The 20,667-nt window shown below is 42.3% G+C and overlaps 1 protein-coding gene across 1 annotated transcript in view; it reads left to right on the top strand.

Moving 5' to 3' along the window:
• Positions 1–1,532: 1,532 nt before the first annotated feature.
• Positions 1,533–20,667, top strand: part of LOC124798953 — a 356,047-nt gene continuing 336,912 nt past the window's right edge. Inside the window, exon 1 of the mRNA XM_047262487.1 lies at positions 1,533–1,643. Within this exon, the coding sequence (XP_047118443.1) occupies positions 1,547–1,643 (97 nt within the window). The 5' untranslated portion in view covers positions 1,533–1,546. The remainder of the gene's footprint in view (positions 1,644–20,667) is intronic.

The following is a 20,667-nucleotide window of genomic DNA, read 5'->3' as shown; positions in this document are numbered from 1 at the left end:
ACAGCAGCTTTCCACAGTACTGTTTATTGAAAAGAGAAAGTATAATCGAACATACACACACACACACACACACACACACACACACACACAGGGACATGCATGTACACGTTCATGTGAATGCACACATGCTGTACTGTTCTTGTACTGTGAATAAAACTACAAAAACTTAAACTTCTGTACATCAGATCATTTCTTCATCTTCCACTATCACACAGAAGAGGCTACATGACAGCATACTGAGCGCTAGTAACACACATTTGAGTAGGTAAGAAACAAGATTTGTTATGGATTTAAAGACGCCCAAACATTATAGCTACTCCATAACAGGTGCCAACAAGGCTCAATGTAAGTTAGTGCTGTCAGCTGTAGATGTCAAATGGATTGTACTGCAAGGAACATTTATTACCCTACCATGTAGTCACTATAATGTAAAAAAAGTATGAATTTTGGTTGATTGTACTGAGTAAAAGTAAAGAATTTTATAGTGATTAATGTAGTTCCTTTATTTTCATTTTGATTTTTTTAATGTCCAGCCACCTGCCGTCTTCAGTTTTTTAAATTTCTTATCACCTAACAAGGTGATGAACTCACACTTTCAAGGTCTTCATGTAATGTCATCAGAGATCAAGGCCTAGTTCATGAAGTTGAATCAGAAAGTATAGCATTCACACTCTTCCTAATGTCATGGAACATCCAGTATTATCCACTAGCTTAGTTGTATACTTTTTGATAGAAGTTCTGTGACATTCCCTTGAGTTACGCCTGAGACCACGTTTACATCTTAGAATTCGCTCTCTGTTAATAATGGCATTCTAGCTTCTAGAATGAAATTTTCACTCTACAGCGGAGTATGTGCTGATATGAAACTTCCTGGCAGATTAAAACTGTGTGCCGGACCGAGACTCGAACTCGGGACCTTTGCCTTTCGCGGGCGAGTGCTCTGCCAACTGAGCTACCGAAGCACGACTCACGACCCGTCCTCAAAGCTTTAATTCCGCCAGTACCTCGCCTCCTACCTCCCAAACTTCGCAGAAGCTCTCCTGCATACCTTGCAGAACTATCACTCCTGGAAGAAAGCATATTGCGGAGACATGGCTTAGCCACAGCCAAGGGGATGTTTCCAGAATGAAATTGCAGCGGAGTGTGCGCTGATATGAAACTTCCTGGCAGATTAAAACTGTGTCCACTTGCCCGAGGTCCCGAGTTCGAGTCTCGGTCGGGCACACAGTTTTAATCTACCAGGAAGTTTCATTCTAGCTTCTGTTTACTAGGAATTCTTAAATTCTGTCGTACCATTGGTAGCATATTCTGCAAGCTCGTATTTTGTTCATTAGGCGGCAAAGTAGAACTGTGTCGAACGCCTGCCGGAACTCAAATAACACGGCATTCAACCTTATCGGGCACTGTCGGCCTGTTGCAGGCGGAATGGCGTCGGCGCCGAGTGCGGGTGCAGCGGCGGCGGCGGCGCGGCCGGGCGTCGGCGGCGGCTGTGCGCGCGTGCTGTGAAGTGATGTGAGGGAGGCGACAGCCAGCCAGGCCGGCCGAGATGCGCTGCGGCCCGCTGCTGCTGGCGCTGCTGCAGTGGCTGCCGCCGCCCGCGGCCGCGCACGTCGCCTGGACGCCCATCTACGTCGACGGAAACAGTGAGTCGAGCACCTGCCTTCTCCTGCCCACTTCTCGCGCCTACTGTCTTTAGTCCGGCACCAGTAACTGCTGTATCCTTTCAGAATCCTTATAGAGTGCGCTGAGGAATTGGTTTCCACAAGTGTCTGTGTTCGGACCAAATCTAATGAGTGTTTCAAGAGCGGTAGCAAAGATACGTCGAAGACTGAAGTATATGTAAGGCCTCACATCGTCAGATGAGAAATTCTGTTCCACAAGGGTCTATGTTTGGACCAAATTTACCGAGTGTTTCAGAAGCAATAACATAAATATTAGGAGACTATAGTATATGTAAAGCCTCACATCGTCCGATGAGGAAATTGCAGGGATCTTTGTTACGTAAGATAAGGGTCCCTAATATCATCCCCACAGCCCTCTAGGAATTTACGGTTTCAACTGTTGTTAACAAATGCTTAGCTGCGCATGCATGTGTGATACGATACCATTGCTTCGTTAAGAGAGTTTGTTGTGTGGAACACATGTAACTGGCGTACAAGTGGAATTAAATTTCCAGCAGTTCCTAATGTGAGTCATGATTTGTGCTGAAATACTGGGCTGTACTTAAGTCGTGTGTTGTAGTTTATCGCGTGTAATCGCTGTAGCCAAGGACTTCGCCTATGTCGTTGTAGCGTCGATTATGATCTGTGCATGGTCGTAAATTCGTCTCGCTTGAGGTTGCTATTTTCGTCTTGGAGACAAAATTTGGAACTGTTATTAAAACTAAATTTTATTTCCTATTTATAAAGATTACTTAAATTTCTTGATATGGGGTAACTCAAGGGGAGAGAAATGGATTCATTTAGGGAATGCTTAATACGTGATCACGAAACATTCTCTTCATCTACACATGCATACAAATTCATATGCCGGCCGTAGTGGCAGAGCGGTTCTAGGTGCTACAGTGTGGAACCGCACGATCGCTACGGTCGCAGGTTCGAATCCTGCGTGGGGCATGGCTGTGTGTGTTGTCCTTAGGTTAGTTAGGTTTAAGTAGCTCTAAGTTCTAGGGGAGTCCCTTAGCGCTCAGAGCCATTTGAACCAAATTCATATATGACACATTTTCAGAAAACTGAAAAAATTAGAAAACGTTGTTCACTCATGGCCTTCAACTCATTTATAACAGTGGAACTATTTATACCTGTGAAACTACCCTGGCTATGTTAGAATGGGTAAATACACTTAAAGCAATTGTACTTTCGAGAATGTTTATGGCAGACGAAATTACGAACACTTTTTTGTGCTTCTGTTTTTAGCTTATGACACATACTGGCCTTAGTGTCTTACAGGAAATTATCTGTAATTTGCGAGCAAGTGGAGCATAAATTCAGGAATGTATATAACATTTTGTAGCCTTTCCCACAATCTTTCCCGACTTCTAGGTCGTAACAGACTAAGGTGAGGAATGTAGATCCCCCTAACTGCCAAAACTTGATAAGAGAGTCTTATATTAAATGGAAAGCAATTTTTCCGTTTTCTCCGTAGCCCAGAGGAAGGTAGCTAGTCAGCAAAAGCAAGTTATCATGTATTTAATTTTACCTTATACTGCGATCAACAAAAAAAATTCATAATAGACAGCACTACAGACTAATTGAAGTAAAACATACAACATAACAGTGTTCAGTTTACATTGGTTATAGTGATACACCTGTTTACAGAGATAAGTTTCCATTTCGGGTGTAGGTACCCCTGTCGCTATAGGTTTACCATTTCTGTATTCAAGTACAAATTATAAAGTGTGTTTCAGCTTGAATTTTTCGACTTTGATTGCGACTATAAGTTGTTCGCCAATTCTGCTGTATTGTTTAAGCACGCTTCACGTACCTACAAATGCTGGCAGTGCCAACTGGTATTTTTGTAGTATTTTTGTACTGCTTTTGTAACGGAAACATTACTTTTGGATGCAGGAAATATGGCAAACGTCTTCCTAAGCGTATAGCACCAGACTCGAAAACTTATAGTACAGTGCCTAGCAGTCACATCTCATCTGAAAGTGCAAATAAACGGCAGGTTGGGATAGCAGACATTAATCAATATGTGGAATATAATACTTCAACGACCTCGTGAAAAATACCTACACGTACCAGCGTTTGAAAATAAGAACATGGCGGCGTCCATCCTCATCATTTATAGGAGTTTCAACATTTTAGACGTACAGATACAGGTTGACAGTTGTAATTTGGTCGTTGGCTAATTCAAAATTGCTGAGTAATGCCAATAACACTATTTACAGATGAGGTCAGTTTCGCTAGTAAAGGTACCGATAACTTTCAAAACTGGTGACCTGACAACACACCTTTGTGGACACACAATTTCAAGAACACTTCTCTGTATACGTGTGCTGCAGTATGATACTCATTCGATCGGACATGTGCAGCCGTGTCGCCTCAGAGGGCTACGTTATCTACATTTCCTCGAAAACGGATTTCTAGCATTGTTGGAGGAGATTTCTTTGGCTACAAGGATGTTTCTCCAGCATGATTATGCTCCTGAACCTTCTAAAATACCTACTGTGGCACTTGAAACACCCTCTCTTGATGTACCTGACTGGCTACCATCAGCGATAGCACAGATGGCGACTGTGTATCACATGAGAGGACTATAATACACAGATGCCCGAATACCCCACTGTTGCTAGCTGACCAATGGAAAGACTTAGCCTGTATGGAGAACTGCCTTCAGATAAGAACGTGGATGATATTGCTTATACGAAAGTAGGAGCAGGTCTGTACCCTGTTTCCTGAAGGGGAACAGTTTTACTTTGGATCTGACAAATACTAAAGAAGAGTGGACTTCATATTTCACCTTTACGTCTTTGTCATACAGCGTGTAATGGGTATAATGGTTCAAATGGCTCTGAGCGCTATGGGACTTAACTTCGGAGGTCATCAGTCCCCTAGAACTTAGAACTACTTAAACCTAACTAACCTAAGGACATCACACACATCCATGACCGAGGCAGGATTCGAACCTGCGACCGTAGCGGTCGCGCTGTTCCAGACTGTAGCGCCCAGAACCGCTCGGCCACACCGGCCGGCTTAATGGGTATAAGTGGATATTTCTACTGGTGACTAAGGATGGAGCACTGAACGACGTTCAGTCAGTAATTACGTCATTGGCAGATTAATAATTACATCCATTACAAGTCGTATATTTATGTGTTGGTTCCTACCTCCAAGTACATGCAGCAAGAATAAATCAGTAATTCTTATTTTTGCCTGGGCTGTAGGTCTGGTGTTGAAGTGTGGACATATGGATGCAAAGTAGTTAGTATAAACTGACAGGCGTAGTCCCCTTAGTGGAGAAGTTACAGCTCTGCAGAAAACATCAGGTCGTACGTCTTGTGAAGTTTTGTGGGAAGAATGATTTGTGAACATATTAAGGTACCAAATGTAAAAATATCTGCAATTATATCAATTATGCCCTGTATAATATTTGAGACAAGCATTAAGATGTCTGCACTGATGGTTTGAATCGAGGAGACTCACTTTGCTTTTTGGTCAAGTTCTATATGTGTCCTCAGGATTCGCCATTCCTATAAATAAACTGAATTTATCGCAGAGATACCTGCAAATCCTGATGGCACTGGGGCAGAGAAGGCGTTTTCAGAAGAAAACGTTTCACATTATCTCCCGACTGGAATTATCAATGGATAAAGACACAGAATATATTTGACGCTTGAAGAGCTGCATTTTAGCTACCAGCTGTACGAATCTTTCATTATTCTTTACTAGTTTCTATACCAACGACCATAATAATATGAAGAAAATTCATTAAATCAGATGAATAAGCAGTTCCTCAGCGTTGCCAGTTATTTACTTAATCACGCGCAATTCACCATGACTCTGAACTGCATAAAGTTTGCCTCACAATTAGTTACAACCGAATACGAAAGCAATACCGTAAGGACTGATCTCAGTTTGATTGATGAACTGCCGGCCGAAGTGGCCGAGCGGTTCTAGGCGCTACAGTTTGGAACCGCGCGAGCGCTACGGTCGCAGGTCGAATCCTGCCTCGGGCATGGATGTGTGTGTTGTCCTTAGGCTAGTTAGGTTGAAGTAATTCTAAGTTCTAGGGGACCGATGACCTCAGTAGTTAAGTCCCATAGTGCTCAGAGCCATTTTTTTTTTTTTTTTTTTTTTTTGTTTGAGGAACTGCCTTTTCCTCCTGTGATGATGATAGCTACGACCGAAACCAATAAAGAACAAAACATAATTAGCCGAAATAATCAATAAAAAGCAGTCCTTCAAGTTCCCGACAGCTGTAGCAAGTCACTCACTAATATACTTGACACTTTTCTCCTTCCTCTTTGGAAGGGGATTCTGCTGTGTATCAGAGGGGAAACAAAGAAGAAGACGTATCAGCGAAGGAAGCTTCCAGGGAACGTTGAATATGGTGCCATTCCCTGCAGGCCGTGAACTTGCTGTTGAGTCAAAGGGTCATGCAACTGTGAGAGAAGCAGTGGCTGACGGTGAGAGACTATCAGCTGCGGTCGGTGGAGCCAGCTCTCATACAGATCGCGTGACTGCACACTCACGTGAGAGGACCTCCTGTTCGCCAGTCTTTGATGGCTGTGGTGCTAAATTTAGTGTATGCCACTTGTTAATTAAGCGCATTTGATCATGAGAGGACAGCAACTAATTTTAGTGGAGATCTGCACTCTGTTTTGATGGTCAACGAAATGAATATGGTAAACCAGCTAAAATTTTACATGGTGTCGAAGCTAGAGTCCAGGCTTTTAGGCTGCAGCTTTTAAATTACTGCAGAATGACTGAGATGCTTTATTTATCCATTGAGTATCAACCCACTTCTGTATGTTGTACTATTTCTGTTGATTTGACTCATGTTCTCTTTTGCATACAGAGTTTTAAATTCACAAAATCGTGATTACCTCTCTCTCTTTTTCTGTGTGTGTGTGTGTGTGTGTGTGTGTGTGTGTGTGTGTGTGTGTATGGCGTGGAGAGATTTTTGTGTTTCGATTTTTATTGGATTTTTACTATTTCGCCACTTGTACGCACCCTCATAAAAAAGTAGTACGGTAGCCAAATATAATCTCTTGCGATCCAACCAACAGCCAGAAAATTATCATCAGCGAAAAGAGTTCATTTAAACATTATGCGTTTCCTAAGTGTAACTGTGAATGCAATTTCAGTGCACCTCCGAGGATGGGAAACATGTGTTCAAATGTATAAATTAGCCACGGTGGGGCTGATAAGGCGTGATGCTATTTTTCATTACAATGTCTGCGATTATATACAACAATGTAAGAACGCTAGATGCATGAACTTGGACTGCGCATAGATTAAGTTCTTTTTACTGACACACTTATTACGATCATCCAGGACAAGGGCTTATAAATATTACCTGTATAGGAAATTTCGAACAGTGCCGTGATAACAGCAAATCAGAAAACTTGGACAGTGATTTTTAACCGAGAATAAGTTTGTTATTGTATATGAAGCTATTCACTGTGCAGACGACATGGAAGTGAATAATCGAAAAACATTGTACTAAATGTGCCGATTCAGTAAGCGATTCCCACTAAAATTAAACTGGTAAATTGAACAGAAAAAGTTAGTGTTTCAAGAGATTGATGACTAGTTATTGTAATATTTCTGTTAACATAAATATAAAGTGATTTAAAATAATTTATCGATGGAACCAAAACGGTATGAACTTAAGTATCATATTGCTGAAGTAGTCATGCTTCTCATCTGATACATCCTGTCGAAGAGAAAGTTCGCTGTTGTTGGACTATTATAGGGAATGTGTCTGTCACAAGACAGTTGATGTGTATATTATTATCGCTTAAATTATCACATCGATCTAATTTTCATTCCAGCCAGTTATACACTTCCAAAGGTAAAATAAATTTCCTCGTTTGAATAGTGAATAGCGAATTTTATCGATGACAGTACACTGATTTTTGATATTCAAAATCTTTAAATTAATCGTTACATTTCAACGATCAACGTTATTATACTGAATATTTATCCAGATAATCGCCGAATAATATTTGGTTCCTTGTGTTTGTCGTACAGTCAGTCCATGAATTCACTCTTGCAGATCCCATCCCTTAGTCGTTCCTAGAAAAAAAAAATTCCGCGCCTCGTTGCGATGAACTGCAGTGGGTTCTGGGAATCATTAAACGTCATAGCTTTCTAGCAATTCAGGAGCGCGGCTATCAATTGCCGAGCGAGGCTTGGTGTTGGGCCCTGCTGAAACGAGAAGAAATTTACATTTATGAGAAATACGCCGCATTTCTGGCATCATCCCTGCATAAATAGAGCCGTGGAAAATCGGGACGCTGAACTGCACTTGGCGATCACGACGGAGCGGCGGGAGCGGAAAAAATAATACGATGAGCAGCAACTGAGCCAGCCGGCGATCCTGAATCCGGCAGCGGTCGTGTTTTACGTCCGCAGGGCCCATAAGCTGACGTAATGTGGCCTGCGCTGTTGTCGAGAACACGGTCTATGGCTGGTGCAAGTTCTATGTTTAGGATAACAGCTCTATCCGTAACAGTGAAAAACTATATAAGAGTCATTGTCCTCTGGCAATAGCGTAGGGACTAACCGTTGACAAATGCTAATTCGAAATAATTTAGAGATCGAGTTTAATACGAGAAATAAGCGCACACACTATTTTTTGGGACACTGGTATACTATCACTGAAGCAATTCATTACACCGTGTAAAGAATGAGTTTAAAGTCAGTGAGAAAGATTGTGCTATGCACGTTGGTTTTGTTACTGCCGTTCCGAGGGCTGTTTTAATGCAGTTCTCCAAGATGGTCGGTTATGTGACTCTCTCGGTTGAACGCAGCATGACTACTGCAACCTATATCTATTTTAACTTGCTGATTGTTTCAAAACATTTATAGAGCTCTACAACTTTTACCCCTCATATTGTCCTACATTAGGAAATTAACAGCTTTTTGAATTCTCAGTATGTTTTCCGTCAGACCCTCCCCTTTTCCTCTAGTCAAGTAATGTCATATAGCTCCTTTATCCCCCAACCTGATTCATTACCTCTATGTTGGTAATCCATTCCACACATACAAATTACAGCAGTCTACTGTATCGCAATATTTCAAAAGTAAACATTTTGTTTTTGTTTTTAAGGGAGAGCTTTGCACCTGGAGAACAGGTTTCCTGGTTATCCTGGTCTGCTTTTCAGTCTAATGACAGATTTTAGAATCCCATGAAGGAGCGCGCATTAGAAATCACCAAAAGCAGATTCCGTCAGCTACTGCTGTTTTTGTTACTGTGAGACATGAGGTTGTGTTTTGTGCAGCGTTTGTGAATAGGTTGAAAATCAAAGGAACTTAAATCGAAATTAGTGTTATTTGCCAGTAGCTTCTATTACATAAATTATTTAACTTGGAACTGGATTTTGATAATGCTTCTTCTTAACTTCGTTTCACTTTGGGTTGGTACATAAGTTCGTAGCGTTTTCCCATAAATTTAATAAATACACATAACACAAACTTGGGGCGGCGCGGTTCTTTCCGTCCCTTTACGACGAACCAGCTCCTAACTGTGAACATTATCTCAGCAGATCATCAGTAGAAAAGCCGAGTGAAACCTACTGTACTTCGACGTGAACCAGGCTGCAATTAAAATCACTAATCTACGTTTCGGGAAAAACACGAAATGAAAGGTTGGAAATTTTGTCCTCAGTTAATATATTCTGATACTTTGATGAACAAGTATCACTGACAAGCCCGTGCTAGTCTTAACACAATCACTCAAAATCCCTTTCACTCACGTTAGCAAGTTTATGGTGTTGCATTTCGCGAAAACGTAATAGCTACAAAAATACTAATTGTTTTTGATTGAGAACGCTCGCCAAATATTAAGTCTGTCGGTACCAAATGCAGTCACAGTTTTTAGCCACCGACCTGCTCAATACGCCACGCGGAATATATGTGTTTTCTCGTCACAAAATTCACTTAAAAATTCCGAAATTTCTACACACACATCGGAATAATTATGCCGTCACTTTCCAACACTTTTGATGTATGAAACACTGCTAGATCCGGCACTTATCATTTCCATCGGAACTACTACTGCACACGTCCGTTCTCTTTCATGGCTAGGCTTCGACCGTTCTCTTGAATACTCTAAGTCTTCTCTACCAGCAGAGAAATGCGCGCGAAGAATATTGCTTTGCCATTGATCAGTTTACTCAACATTCTCCCGCGTCAGTCCGCGCTTTTCATCAATAACCAATCGCAAAATAGTAAACCTAACGACTGCATTTTTTACCGACTTAATTATCTAATACACTGAAGTTTTGCTTATCCATAAAGTTATTTACTATTATTATTTATACCTGAATTAACTTTCCCTTTACCATAAACTTACTTTACAAATATATTCTACAAAAATCCCCTTTGTCCATATCCATACTTCTTCGAAATGTTCCCACACGAGATCCTACTACATAACTCGTTAAACAATTATCTTCATATTAACATTAATCCACACTCACGCATCATTCATACTGCTAAAACACATTTATAACATTTTACATACACAAAATGACATAATAATACTTTATGAAAATACCAGAACAGTTTATGAAAACCATGCTATTATTTTAGCGCACTCTACCGGGCACAATCGAAACTAAATCAGCCCCCTATCCAATACTGTCCTTTATCGGCTAATACATAAACTGCGTGCCCATCCAGTCTCGCGTCACCATCTGTCACTATCCATCTCTGAGACACATCTCCCACTTAACCGCCTCCAGGACAAAATCGGTATACGGCGCTACGCCTCAAACTCCAGTCACCAATAACATATTCTCCAACACTATTTCCAACAGTCTCCCAACGCTGCGGTAACTTTCCGATGTAAAAATCACGTGGTGGGGCAAACAAGCAATCGAGCCCAAGTTCGTTGAAGGTTCTTGGATAGACAGCGTAAAAGATGAAAATCTGAAGGTACAAGGTCAGGTGAATAACTTGGGTACGGGATAACTTCCCAACTCAACTCCTGTGTTGTGCTTTTTGTCACTATAGCACGATGCAGGCAGGTGTTATCATGGGCTAGCATCACTTCAGGTAGCCTTCCTGATACTTGTTCTGGGACTGGGTCTGCAAGACGTCTCAGTTGTTGACAATAAATGTCAGCAGTGGTGGTTACATCTCAGGGAAGCAGTTCGTAATACACGACAACGTCGAAGTTTCACCAGATGCTTAATACTATTTTTTGTGGCTGCGCACTCCCATGTAACAATACACTCCAGACAAATACCTCCACAAACTAGTTGCTAAAATTTGAATTTATGCGCTATGAGAATATATTTCTATGTATCAGATTTTTTTTTAAATATTGTAAGTCTACACTTTCTATGTCCACTACTTCTGTCATATTCAGCTATTTTATGCCTAAACCTTGTCTACTAATTGTAGTATCATATTTCTTCGTCTAATTTTCTCATCATCTCTTGACGATTCGACTACACAACTTACCTCTGTTTTATACACGCTCATCTCGATAACCTCTATTCATGACGCTATTCATTCCACTCAAATGACCTTCCAAGTACTTTGATGTTCCTGAAAGATATACGGCCCTCAGAATTTGTCATATTTTTCGTTTTTTATCTATGATCTTCAATGCCGTTGCCAAATTTATCCATAATTTCCGTTATTGCTAGCTTTATGCGCGGACTGAATTACATGAGGATTAGATTATGCGCTTGCTTCATTCCTTTAATACATACTGGAATTCCTTCATGTCCTCCGCCTCTTATAAGTGCTTTCTGGTTTCTGTTCGTGTAATTAATGCATTTCACCCTATATTTTATCTTTGATAACTTCAGAATTTAAAAGATTGTATTCCATGCGTGCTCTGCGCTGAAGCATCGAATTGTGGCAGTGTGGATCAATTTCTGTCGCAGACATCAGAATTTGAAGAACTTGAAAGTGGTTACACCTTTTTTACCATCAACCTAAATGGTCGAACAACATGTTATACTTGGCAATTCGACATAAATGGAAACTCGCACCTCTGGTGCGGCAAGGAGAATTATGAAAAGCCGCAGTTTGTAAAGTGATATAATCGCTGGAAGACTGCTTGCTTTAGATAATGTCCGAACCACTCTGCAAGCGATAGTATCGCGATTTATGCTATGTTTATTGGTTTCCACAATCTTGATACCACGTATCACTTAGCATTTTAGGCGGTGGAGCATACAAAATAATAAAATCACCATAATCATGAACGTTGGGTCCATAGATAACCATTTCTTCATAAGAGGTCATGGAGAAGCAGCAAACGAAGAGCCAAATTACGAACAGGTTACAATTAATGAACCCAATAGGTGTCTACATCACAGGTCTACGACGAAAACACTTTTTTAATGAGAGTTGCTTATATTGTGAGTGTAATATGTTGAATAATAATAAGATAAATAAACAGCAGAATCATTTAGTTACTGTTGACAGTTCATAAAAAGCAGATTTTTTAGACTTCTTCATCAGCCTGACTGATTTGATGCGGCACTCCACGACATTCTTTCTTCTGTCAACGTCTTCATCTGAAAATAGCACAAAATCCACTGACTTCGAATATTTGTTGGATATATTCCAATTTATGTCTTCCACTACAATTTTTACCCTCTACAGCTTCCTCTGGTGTCACAGAAGTTATTCATTGATACCTTAAGTCGCATCAATAAATCTCTACCTTCCTCCTGTCATGTTCCTTTCCTACCGATTCTCCTGAGATATCTCTCATTCCATTTACACGGATTTATTATTGAAATTACGATCGACGTTTGATAATGGTATAATTATTTTCGTCGGAAATGGCCTCTTTGCCTGTGGTAGTCCGCTTTTCAGATCCTTTTTGCTTTGTCCTTCTTGTGCTACTTTGCTCCCAAGGTAGAAGAAATTCTTCACCCCAGTTTTTATGTAAAATGTTTCGTTGCTCTCACATCTATTACTCCTTATTATTTTAGTTTCGCGTCAGCTCACATTCAATCCAACTTTTGTGCTCATTACACAGTTCATTCGTTTCAGCAGCTACTGCATGCATTTCTCATATGTACTTTCAATTTCTAATCATAAAAATTTCATCTGTTTCTCTTTCTTTTACTAGTAATATTGATATTTCAGTGACAGCGGTTGCATAGGTTAGTATACATGGCAATTTACTGTGGCAGGCTGTTTGGCTCTTCTTCTACTTACGCAAGAACCCTGTGTATCAGAAAGTATTTGTATTACGACGCACATGTTAATTTTGGCCCAACGAAGTAGTTTTGTGGGCCTTACGCCAGGATGGAGAAGTTTCAAGTACCCCAGAAGTTTCCTCTTCTGCCTTAATCGAAACTGAAGGAAAGTGTGATTATAGTACATGACTAAAGTGGTTGGATTCCCACTTCAAGTAGAAACTGACTGTAAGAAGAGCGCTTGGGTATCAATGAAGGTGGATGCTTCGTAAAATGTTCTTAAGCAACTCAAAGGCCCATCAATGCAAAGGTCCATCATTACATTTACTTTTACACCAATACAAAGAATTAGTTGATAAGCCTTAATACCCACAACTGTCGTCTCTTATTTCCTTACTGGCAAAGAAAAGATGGTAGATTGCATCAGGACATCAAAGCGGCGGAAGACGGTAGAAGGGCCTCTGAAGAGTCAATGCAAATGTTGGTCACTTCACCGAGACATACAACAAGCCATTATTAATCGGAGGAAAAATTATTTTAAATTTGTTAAGAAGAAAAGTCAACGGAAATGTACGAGAATCGATATATAATTCCTGTGTAGTAAAGTGGTGTAGCTACAGTTGTTATCTAATTCTCCCAGTTGATCGCGGAAAGGACCTCGGTCTCTCTATATTTCATGCTTTGTCCACAGCAGATTTCTCTGGCTAACTTAGCCTAGTGTAAAATCTATGTCCATCGCTTCTGACTTAACGATGAGACATGTAAGGTCGCTTTGTCTCACATGGGAAAGAAGCTTGTACACCCCGCTTCCTTAGGTCCCGACAAATTTTCAGAGATCCAGTAATTGTTGGTTTCGACCCACAGCCGGTACGAGAGCATTTTATTCACAAGCGGCGTATTATTTGACATCCCACTTAAATATTAATTGTTTTTCCTTGGGTTTTGGTGACACACTCAAAAATCCAACGACCGTGCCAGTGAATCATTTCTACTTTTACGTTAATTACTGCATAGACATACCTTTGTAACAGAAAGAAATATAAAATTCTAAATTGTATTGTAGAGCTAAGTGTTATTGTTTCTGGTTAAGGTAATTCCTCAGATCTCTAAGATATTTCAGTGAAAAAAGTATTATTTGTACAGGGTAAATAAAAATTAATAGCAGAGATCGACAATATGAAAGTATATGGGAACAGAAGCAAATAACTTTCCGATAAACATGGTTTTTCCGTTTGCGAGACAACTGTGAAATTGGGTTTGCGAGCTGCCACTAGCTTCTGTATGAAAAATTGTATGATTTAATACAAACATATTTGAAAATTAAATTCCGATGTAATTGGATTAGCCGGCCGGAGTTTCCGAGCGGTTCTAGGCGCTACAGTCTGGAACCGCGCGACCGCTACGGTTGAAGGTTCGAATCCTGCCTCGGGCGTGGATGTGTGTTATGTCCTTAGGTTAGTTAGGTTTAAGTAGTTCTAAGTTCTAGGAGACTGATGATCCATAGTGCTCAGAGCCATTTGAACCATTTTTGTAATTGGGCTCAAATTTCACACAAGCTCTACCTTACCTCGCACAAAGTTTGGGATTGTGGTTTGTGGATGATCGGGTACAGGCATATTTTTCTGCTGATATAAGACGACGTCTAACGCGCGTATGTGGTCCATGGTGGAGAAGTGTACCTTGGTCTCCAAGAACACCTGACCTCGATCCCTCTTTTGTTCTTGCGGTATCTCGAATGTGAAATGTACGAAATGTACAGCTCTCCGTTGACACTGTTGAAGAAATGGAGCGGGTATTTGAATTGTCTTTTAAGGATATACGATGTGGCCGAGGGTTGTTCGAAAGAATTCATAACTCACTGCAGAGATGAATGCACTATGACTTCCAAATGTAAGGACAACGCTTGGAACACATCCTTCAACAGACACGATTGTGTAGAGTCTTGTACTGTAAGGAAGCAAGGGAGAGGATGTTGTTAAGGGTGGCCGGTCTCATCTTTCTACAACACAAATTCACACGTGGATTAATAAGGTTCCTTTTTTACAAGTCGCTGCTTCTTAACTTGAACAGAGCCCATGTTCCTGGTACAAGCTCATCAGTAACAGTCCTCTTGCAGACATTATCGGTAATCTTGCTATTGTCACAATTCTGTTTGCTGTGTACTATTGTAACCTGCGGTGAACTATACCTGCTCTGTGACTGAATTGACAGACGCAAAACTGGAGTGTGAGTTAGTGACAGTCAGTGACAGTGACCTGATGAGGCCCTACGGTAAGCGACGACACATATTGTCGAGAGGGCGTGGGCGTCATGTTGTTTGTCGGTGTGCCTGTGCCCTCTCTCGTGACAGGCGCGCTTTATCCATGGCCTACCATCGACCTTCGCTCTACATCTTTACCGACCGGTGTGCTGTCGACAGCTTAAGCCAGCACATTCATCCCCCGCCGAAATGCTACATCGTGTAGGGAAGATAAAAACGACAACAGGGTGGGATGTAGACCTGAGCTGGTAGCCGTGACTGTGGATGACGGCGTACTCCCGGCCATACCCCGCCATCTGGCTCGTGAGGCAACAGGAACATCTTCGGGAATACTGCAGCCACGGCACACATCCAGGCCTGATGGTGCGTCCTGGGGCGATGACGGCGACGGCGGGTCCAAGTCATCGGGTGTGCGAGCAGGGACGGCAGGGGCGAGGGGACATGGTCCATCCGCTCCTCATGGGACGGCCTGGTGGCGCGAAGGCCGCGCGGTCCCGTGACTCCGTGAATCTGGGGGAAGAAAAGCAGCAGAATTGCGGGGCAAATGAAACCCACGAACTTGGTTCTCGTGGCGGCGCTGCGAACCATCGGGACCTGCAATCAATTGCATAAAAGAGCCAAGGCGTTCCTGGATCACACCTCTTTCCCAGAGCCCACAGTTGCCATAAACCCTGAAAAGAACGAGACCGCGCGGCGCTCGATGCTGCGGTGGGAGTAGCAAGTGTAGCAGCGTCCAAAGGCTTCGCTGAAGAAGTTCCGCCGATGATGGGCCGTCTCGTGGGTAGGAGTGATAGGAGTCGAGGAAGAATTACAGCGCCTGTTCCCGTGCGTGGGTGGTGCGAAGCGTGGCCATCGGTTGTTTAAAAGTGCCTTTGCAGCGTTCTGCTTTTCCATTGGACTGAGGGTGAAACAGAGCACTTGTTAGATGACGATTGCCATTTCGTTCACAGAACTGTTGGAAAGCACATGAAGTGAACTGTGGTCCGTTGTCTGAGACAAGAACGTCTGGAAAAGCTCCTATACAAAATATGGAGGACAATGCTTGATTTCAGCTACGTGATGCAATAGAGCCCATAGGCACCGCAAATGGGCACTTGCTGAAAAAGTCTACCACTGTGAGTAAACTAGTCTTCCAAAATGGTCCTACAAAGTCAATGTGCACTCGTTGCTATAGCGGTTGAATCTTACGCCCACCTGAAAATACCTGTGGCGGAGCGGATTGGTTTTCCGCGCATGCGCGACGTGGGCGGCCATGCCCTGCCAAGTACAGTGCCGGCGCGCGAAGTGTTTAGTGCGAACAATTCCGCAATGTCTTAGGTGGAGCAATCGCAACACATAATGTAGATAGCAGTTCCAGAGAAACACTGAAACACCAAAACAATAACACTTTACCTTACCTAATAAGGCGTAGGAAACCCATTGGCTTTCAACGCAACTTCCAGTAGTATAGGAATGCATAAATACAAGTTCTGTATGTAAGATTTCCAAAGAAAGTCTTCCTGGAAAACTGTGTCAAGTTAGGTAACCAGAGTGGAGGTGGGTAACGATCACGCACCCTGCTCTCCAAAGTAGACCAAAAAGGACCAATAATATTGAAATCTGATGATTGTGGCGGCCAGAGGAGATATGATAGTTCATCCTTTTTCTCAGAAAACCAGTTTTTGTCAGAAAACCAGTCGTGCACGATGCGAATTCTGTGAACAAGGGCCCTGTCTTCTTGGAACACAATATCACTTTTGGGAAACGAACATTATATCATTGGATGGACGTGATTAGCCAAAACTGTCACATTATCCTTAGTAGTACAGTGATCCTGCTGAGTAATCGCATATGGCAACCCAAATCATGACCGAAAACCCAACAAGTTTCAATTTTTGGACATACACTCAGCCAGAATTTGGTAACAGGGTGCAGCAAGACTCATCCGGCCAAGTGACGTTCTTCCGTTCCTCCATAGTCCAGGTTTTAAGGCTTCGACACCCCGTTTTCCTGTTACGGGCATTTGCGTCGTTCACTAGTGGTTCTGTAATTCCAGATCATCCTGGGATGTGACATAAAGATCTGCAGAGGTTTCTGTCGCTGTCGTCCTCTTATTTATCGTCACAACCCTTTTCAGTGACTTTGCGGATGATCTTTTCCCGGTTTCATGTATGCGGTATAAGTCTTTGATACGGTGCCTCTTGAAATATGAAACGCTTCGGTTTCCTTGATTACAGAAGCATCCACCATACGAGAACCAACAATTTTTTTCCCTTTGTTATTTACTTAGCTCCGTCATAATGCACTCTCAACTACTCAGGTCACTGTCGATTCCATCCAAGTGTGAGCGTGATCAACCTTGATCTAGTCATACAAAAAAAATTGTGCTACTAGGAGATTAAATAAAATTTAAATTTGAAAAATCAATTTCTTTGCGGAATTTCTCACGACTAACATGACGGTAATAGTGAACATACACATTGGCTTTTGTGGACTTTCATCGGCCTGTATAAAATACTGGGGCATTGAGAGAAATATTTATCGAGTCAGACAAATATTTTCAAAAATACTTGTATTGTCGTATCTTAGTGAATAATCGACTATGCAGCAAAGTGTCGAACGCTTTTCGAAATGCGGGAAGACGAAGTTTAACTATACACCTGCATGTTTTATTAGCAAGAAGTCGTGTATAATTAAAGCTAAGTTTCAGACGAGTGCTTTTTTTCTTAAACCGAGCTGGTTCTTTTAGAGAACTTTGTTCTTTCCCAGGAAAGTCATTATTTATTAGAATATTCCTCAGGTGCCTGCAAGAGACAGACTTCAGCAGTTCTGTATTATCCTTTTCGTAAACCGGAGTGACATGTGGTCTCCTCCTGTCACACGGTGCTATTCACCTCGCAGACCCGCACAATGCATCAGTCTTCCCAGTAGTTCTGTATGTTGGTTGGAACGGTATGTCTGAGTGTGACTTGGACTCGCATCCCTCTTCTTCACGTCAGAGATTTAGTGGAAGTAAGTGATGATTACTCATTTAGTATGAAGTAAGTGATCCAGCCCACAGCCGGACCACAGGTGGCAGCGAAGCGAGCAGCAGTTTTCCCGGAGGAGCCAGGGATCAGTGGCGGCAAACGAGAAAACCGACTGTCATCAATCAATTACCGGCGTAACAGATTAGGGCGCGCGGCCGCTGTCCGCCTCCATCTGATCCTGATGGATGGAGGCCTCTGGGATTCATTAGTCCACGGCCGGCCGCCTGCTTACGGGTTACCAGCAACTCGGGCAGGCCTTTGTTCCCTACTGGTCTATCGTAGAACTGTGGGAAGGACGCTCAAGCGATGGACTTCCCTTGAGCTGCCGGTGTAATCAACTGAAGGAGTGCTGGCCGCGGACGGTGCCCTTTGTGCAACCTGCTTTCTCCACTTGAGCGTACCACTCTCTGGCTAAAGGTTACGAAGTATACTCCGAGGAATTTATTGTTTTGGCATAACTCATCATAGTAGCACATTCTTTTGCAGAATCTAAAGTTAATTGAGTGACATACTATCTGGTCGTCTCAGCTTTCTTAAGGCTCGTAAAGTTTTTTCGTAACTGTACGATTTGAAAGTCAGTGCCTGGAGTTCAGTACCCAAAAGCAGTACAATACACATATAAAGATATACACCATGAGTAGTTCGACGTAAACGGAAGTTGGCAGACCTTGTTAGGCGTGTTTCAGTAACTGAAAGAATATTCAAATTTCGCACCAGTACCCTTTGAGGATCTAAATTAGTTTTTTTTTTTTAAATGCACGCTGTAACAGTTGTGAGTGTTACTTGCCTTTGAGATTAGACGTGATCGGTTGACAGTAATTAAGAAAGCGTTTAAGGCGAAAAGACGCCATTATCAACCCCTCACTGAGTTTGATCGAGGTCGTGTAATAGGGCTATGAGAAGTAGGACGTCCCTTCTGCGAAGCTGCCGATAGGCTTAGCAATAATGTAGCCACCATACATGGTTGCTGGCAGAGGTCGTCAAGGAAATGAAGGGACGCGAGAAGACCAGTCTCTAGATTGCCACGTGGCACAAGCGAGGGGGAAGATCATCGTGTTAGGCGTGTGAGACTGGTGCATCGTACTGCATCTGGAGCAGCAGTTGAAGCAGCAGTTGGCATCAGCGTACCGCAACAAACTATTACAAATCGGTTACATCAAGGGCTGCTCCGAGCCAGATGCACTATAGTCTACAATCCACTGACCCCACCAGCGCTGTTTGTGAATTCAGTGGTGTTAAGTGAGAGCTCATTACAGGGCAAGAGGTCCGTCTGTTCTGGTGTCAAGCGAGAGCTCGTTACAGGGCAGGGTGTCCGTCGGCTCTGTTTTCTGATGAAACCTGGATCCGACTCGGTGCCGGTGATGGCCGTGCGTAGGTTGGAAGGAGGGCAGTTGAGATCCTGCTACCAACCTGTCTGCATGCTAGGCGCACTGGACTTACCCCTGGAATTATGATTTGCGGTGCGGATAGTATGATCGCAGGAGCTCTCTCGTCGTTATCTGACGCACCACGACTGCAAATTCTATATTAGTCCTGTGCTTCGACCTGTTGTGGTGTCATTCATGAGCAGCATTCCAGGGAGTGTTTTCCAGCGGGATTACGCTCACCCACATACAGCTGTTGTAACCCAACGTGCTCTCCGGAGTGCCGGCGTGTTGCCTTGGGCTGCTCGCTCACCAGATGTGTCTCCAATAGACCACATGTGGGACATCGTCGGACGACAACTCCATTGTCATCCACAAACAGCATTAACGGTCCCTGTATTGACTGACTAAGTACAACAGGCACGGAACTCCATCTCACTAACTGACATTCGATACTTGTACAATACACTGCATTGACGTTTACAAGCTTGCATTAAACATTATGACGACTACCAGCATTTCACTTCTGCAGTGCCTTAACTCGCACTTACATTAACCTAAGATTATGCAATGTTTAACACTTAAATATGTATCCTAAACAAATGTATTCGAGAAATTTTATTACTTCACATTAATTATTTGTCGGAGTTGTGATGTTTCTTCCTAGAGCATGTATATAAACTGGAAAAAATCGCCTTTGTAAATTAGATTTCTAAGCTCTTTTAAGCCAGCCATTTGCAATTAGTCAATATATTCACCGATAGCTTCCCGCATTACTGCTTTTGGTTTTTAATTCCTTGAGTAAAAGCAATCTGAAGCATATATTACTAACGGTTGATTACGCCTTAAAATTAGTAATACTTTTAAGTATATAAACAACATAGTGTTAGGGATCAGACACTGGTCTCAGTTCAAAAAAAATTGTTCAAATGGCTCTGAGCACTGTGCGACTTAACATATGAGGGCATCAGTCCACTAGAACTTAGAACTACTTGAACCTAACCATCCTAAGAACATCACACACGTCTATGCCCGAGACAGGATTCGAACCTGCATCGTAGCGGTCGCGCGGTTCCAGACTGAAGCACCTAGAACCGCTCGGCCACATCGGCCGGATCTGGTCTCAGTTAGTGACGAATTCTCATAATTTCCATTATTTGAGATTAGGAAACAGAAAATCGTATCAAGTGC

This window comes from Schistocerca piceifrons, chromosome 5 (genome assembly GCF_021461385.2).
Source record: "Schistocerca piceifrons isolate TAMUIC-IGC-003096 chromosome 5, iqSchPice1.1, whole genome shotgun sequence".
NCBI classification, from domain to species: domain Eukaryota; kingdom Metazoa; phylum Arthropoda; class Insecta; order Orthoptera; family Acrididae; genus Schistocerca; species Schistocerca piceifrons.
Note: the sequence above shows the minus strand (reverse complement) of the source record. Positions and strands in the feature narration are given on the sequence as shown.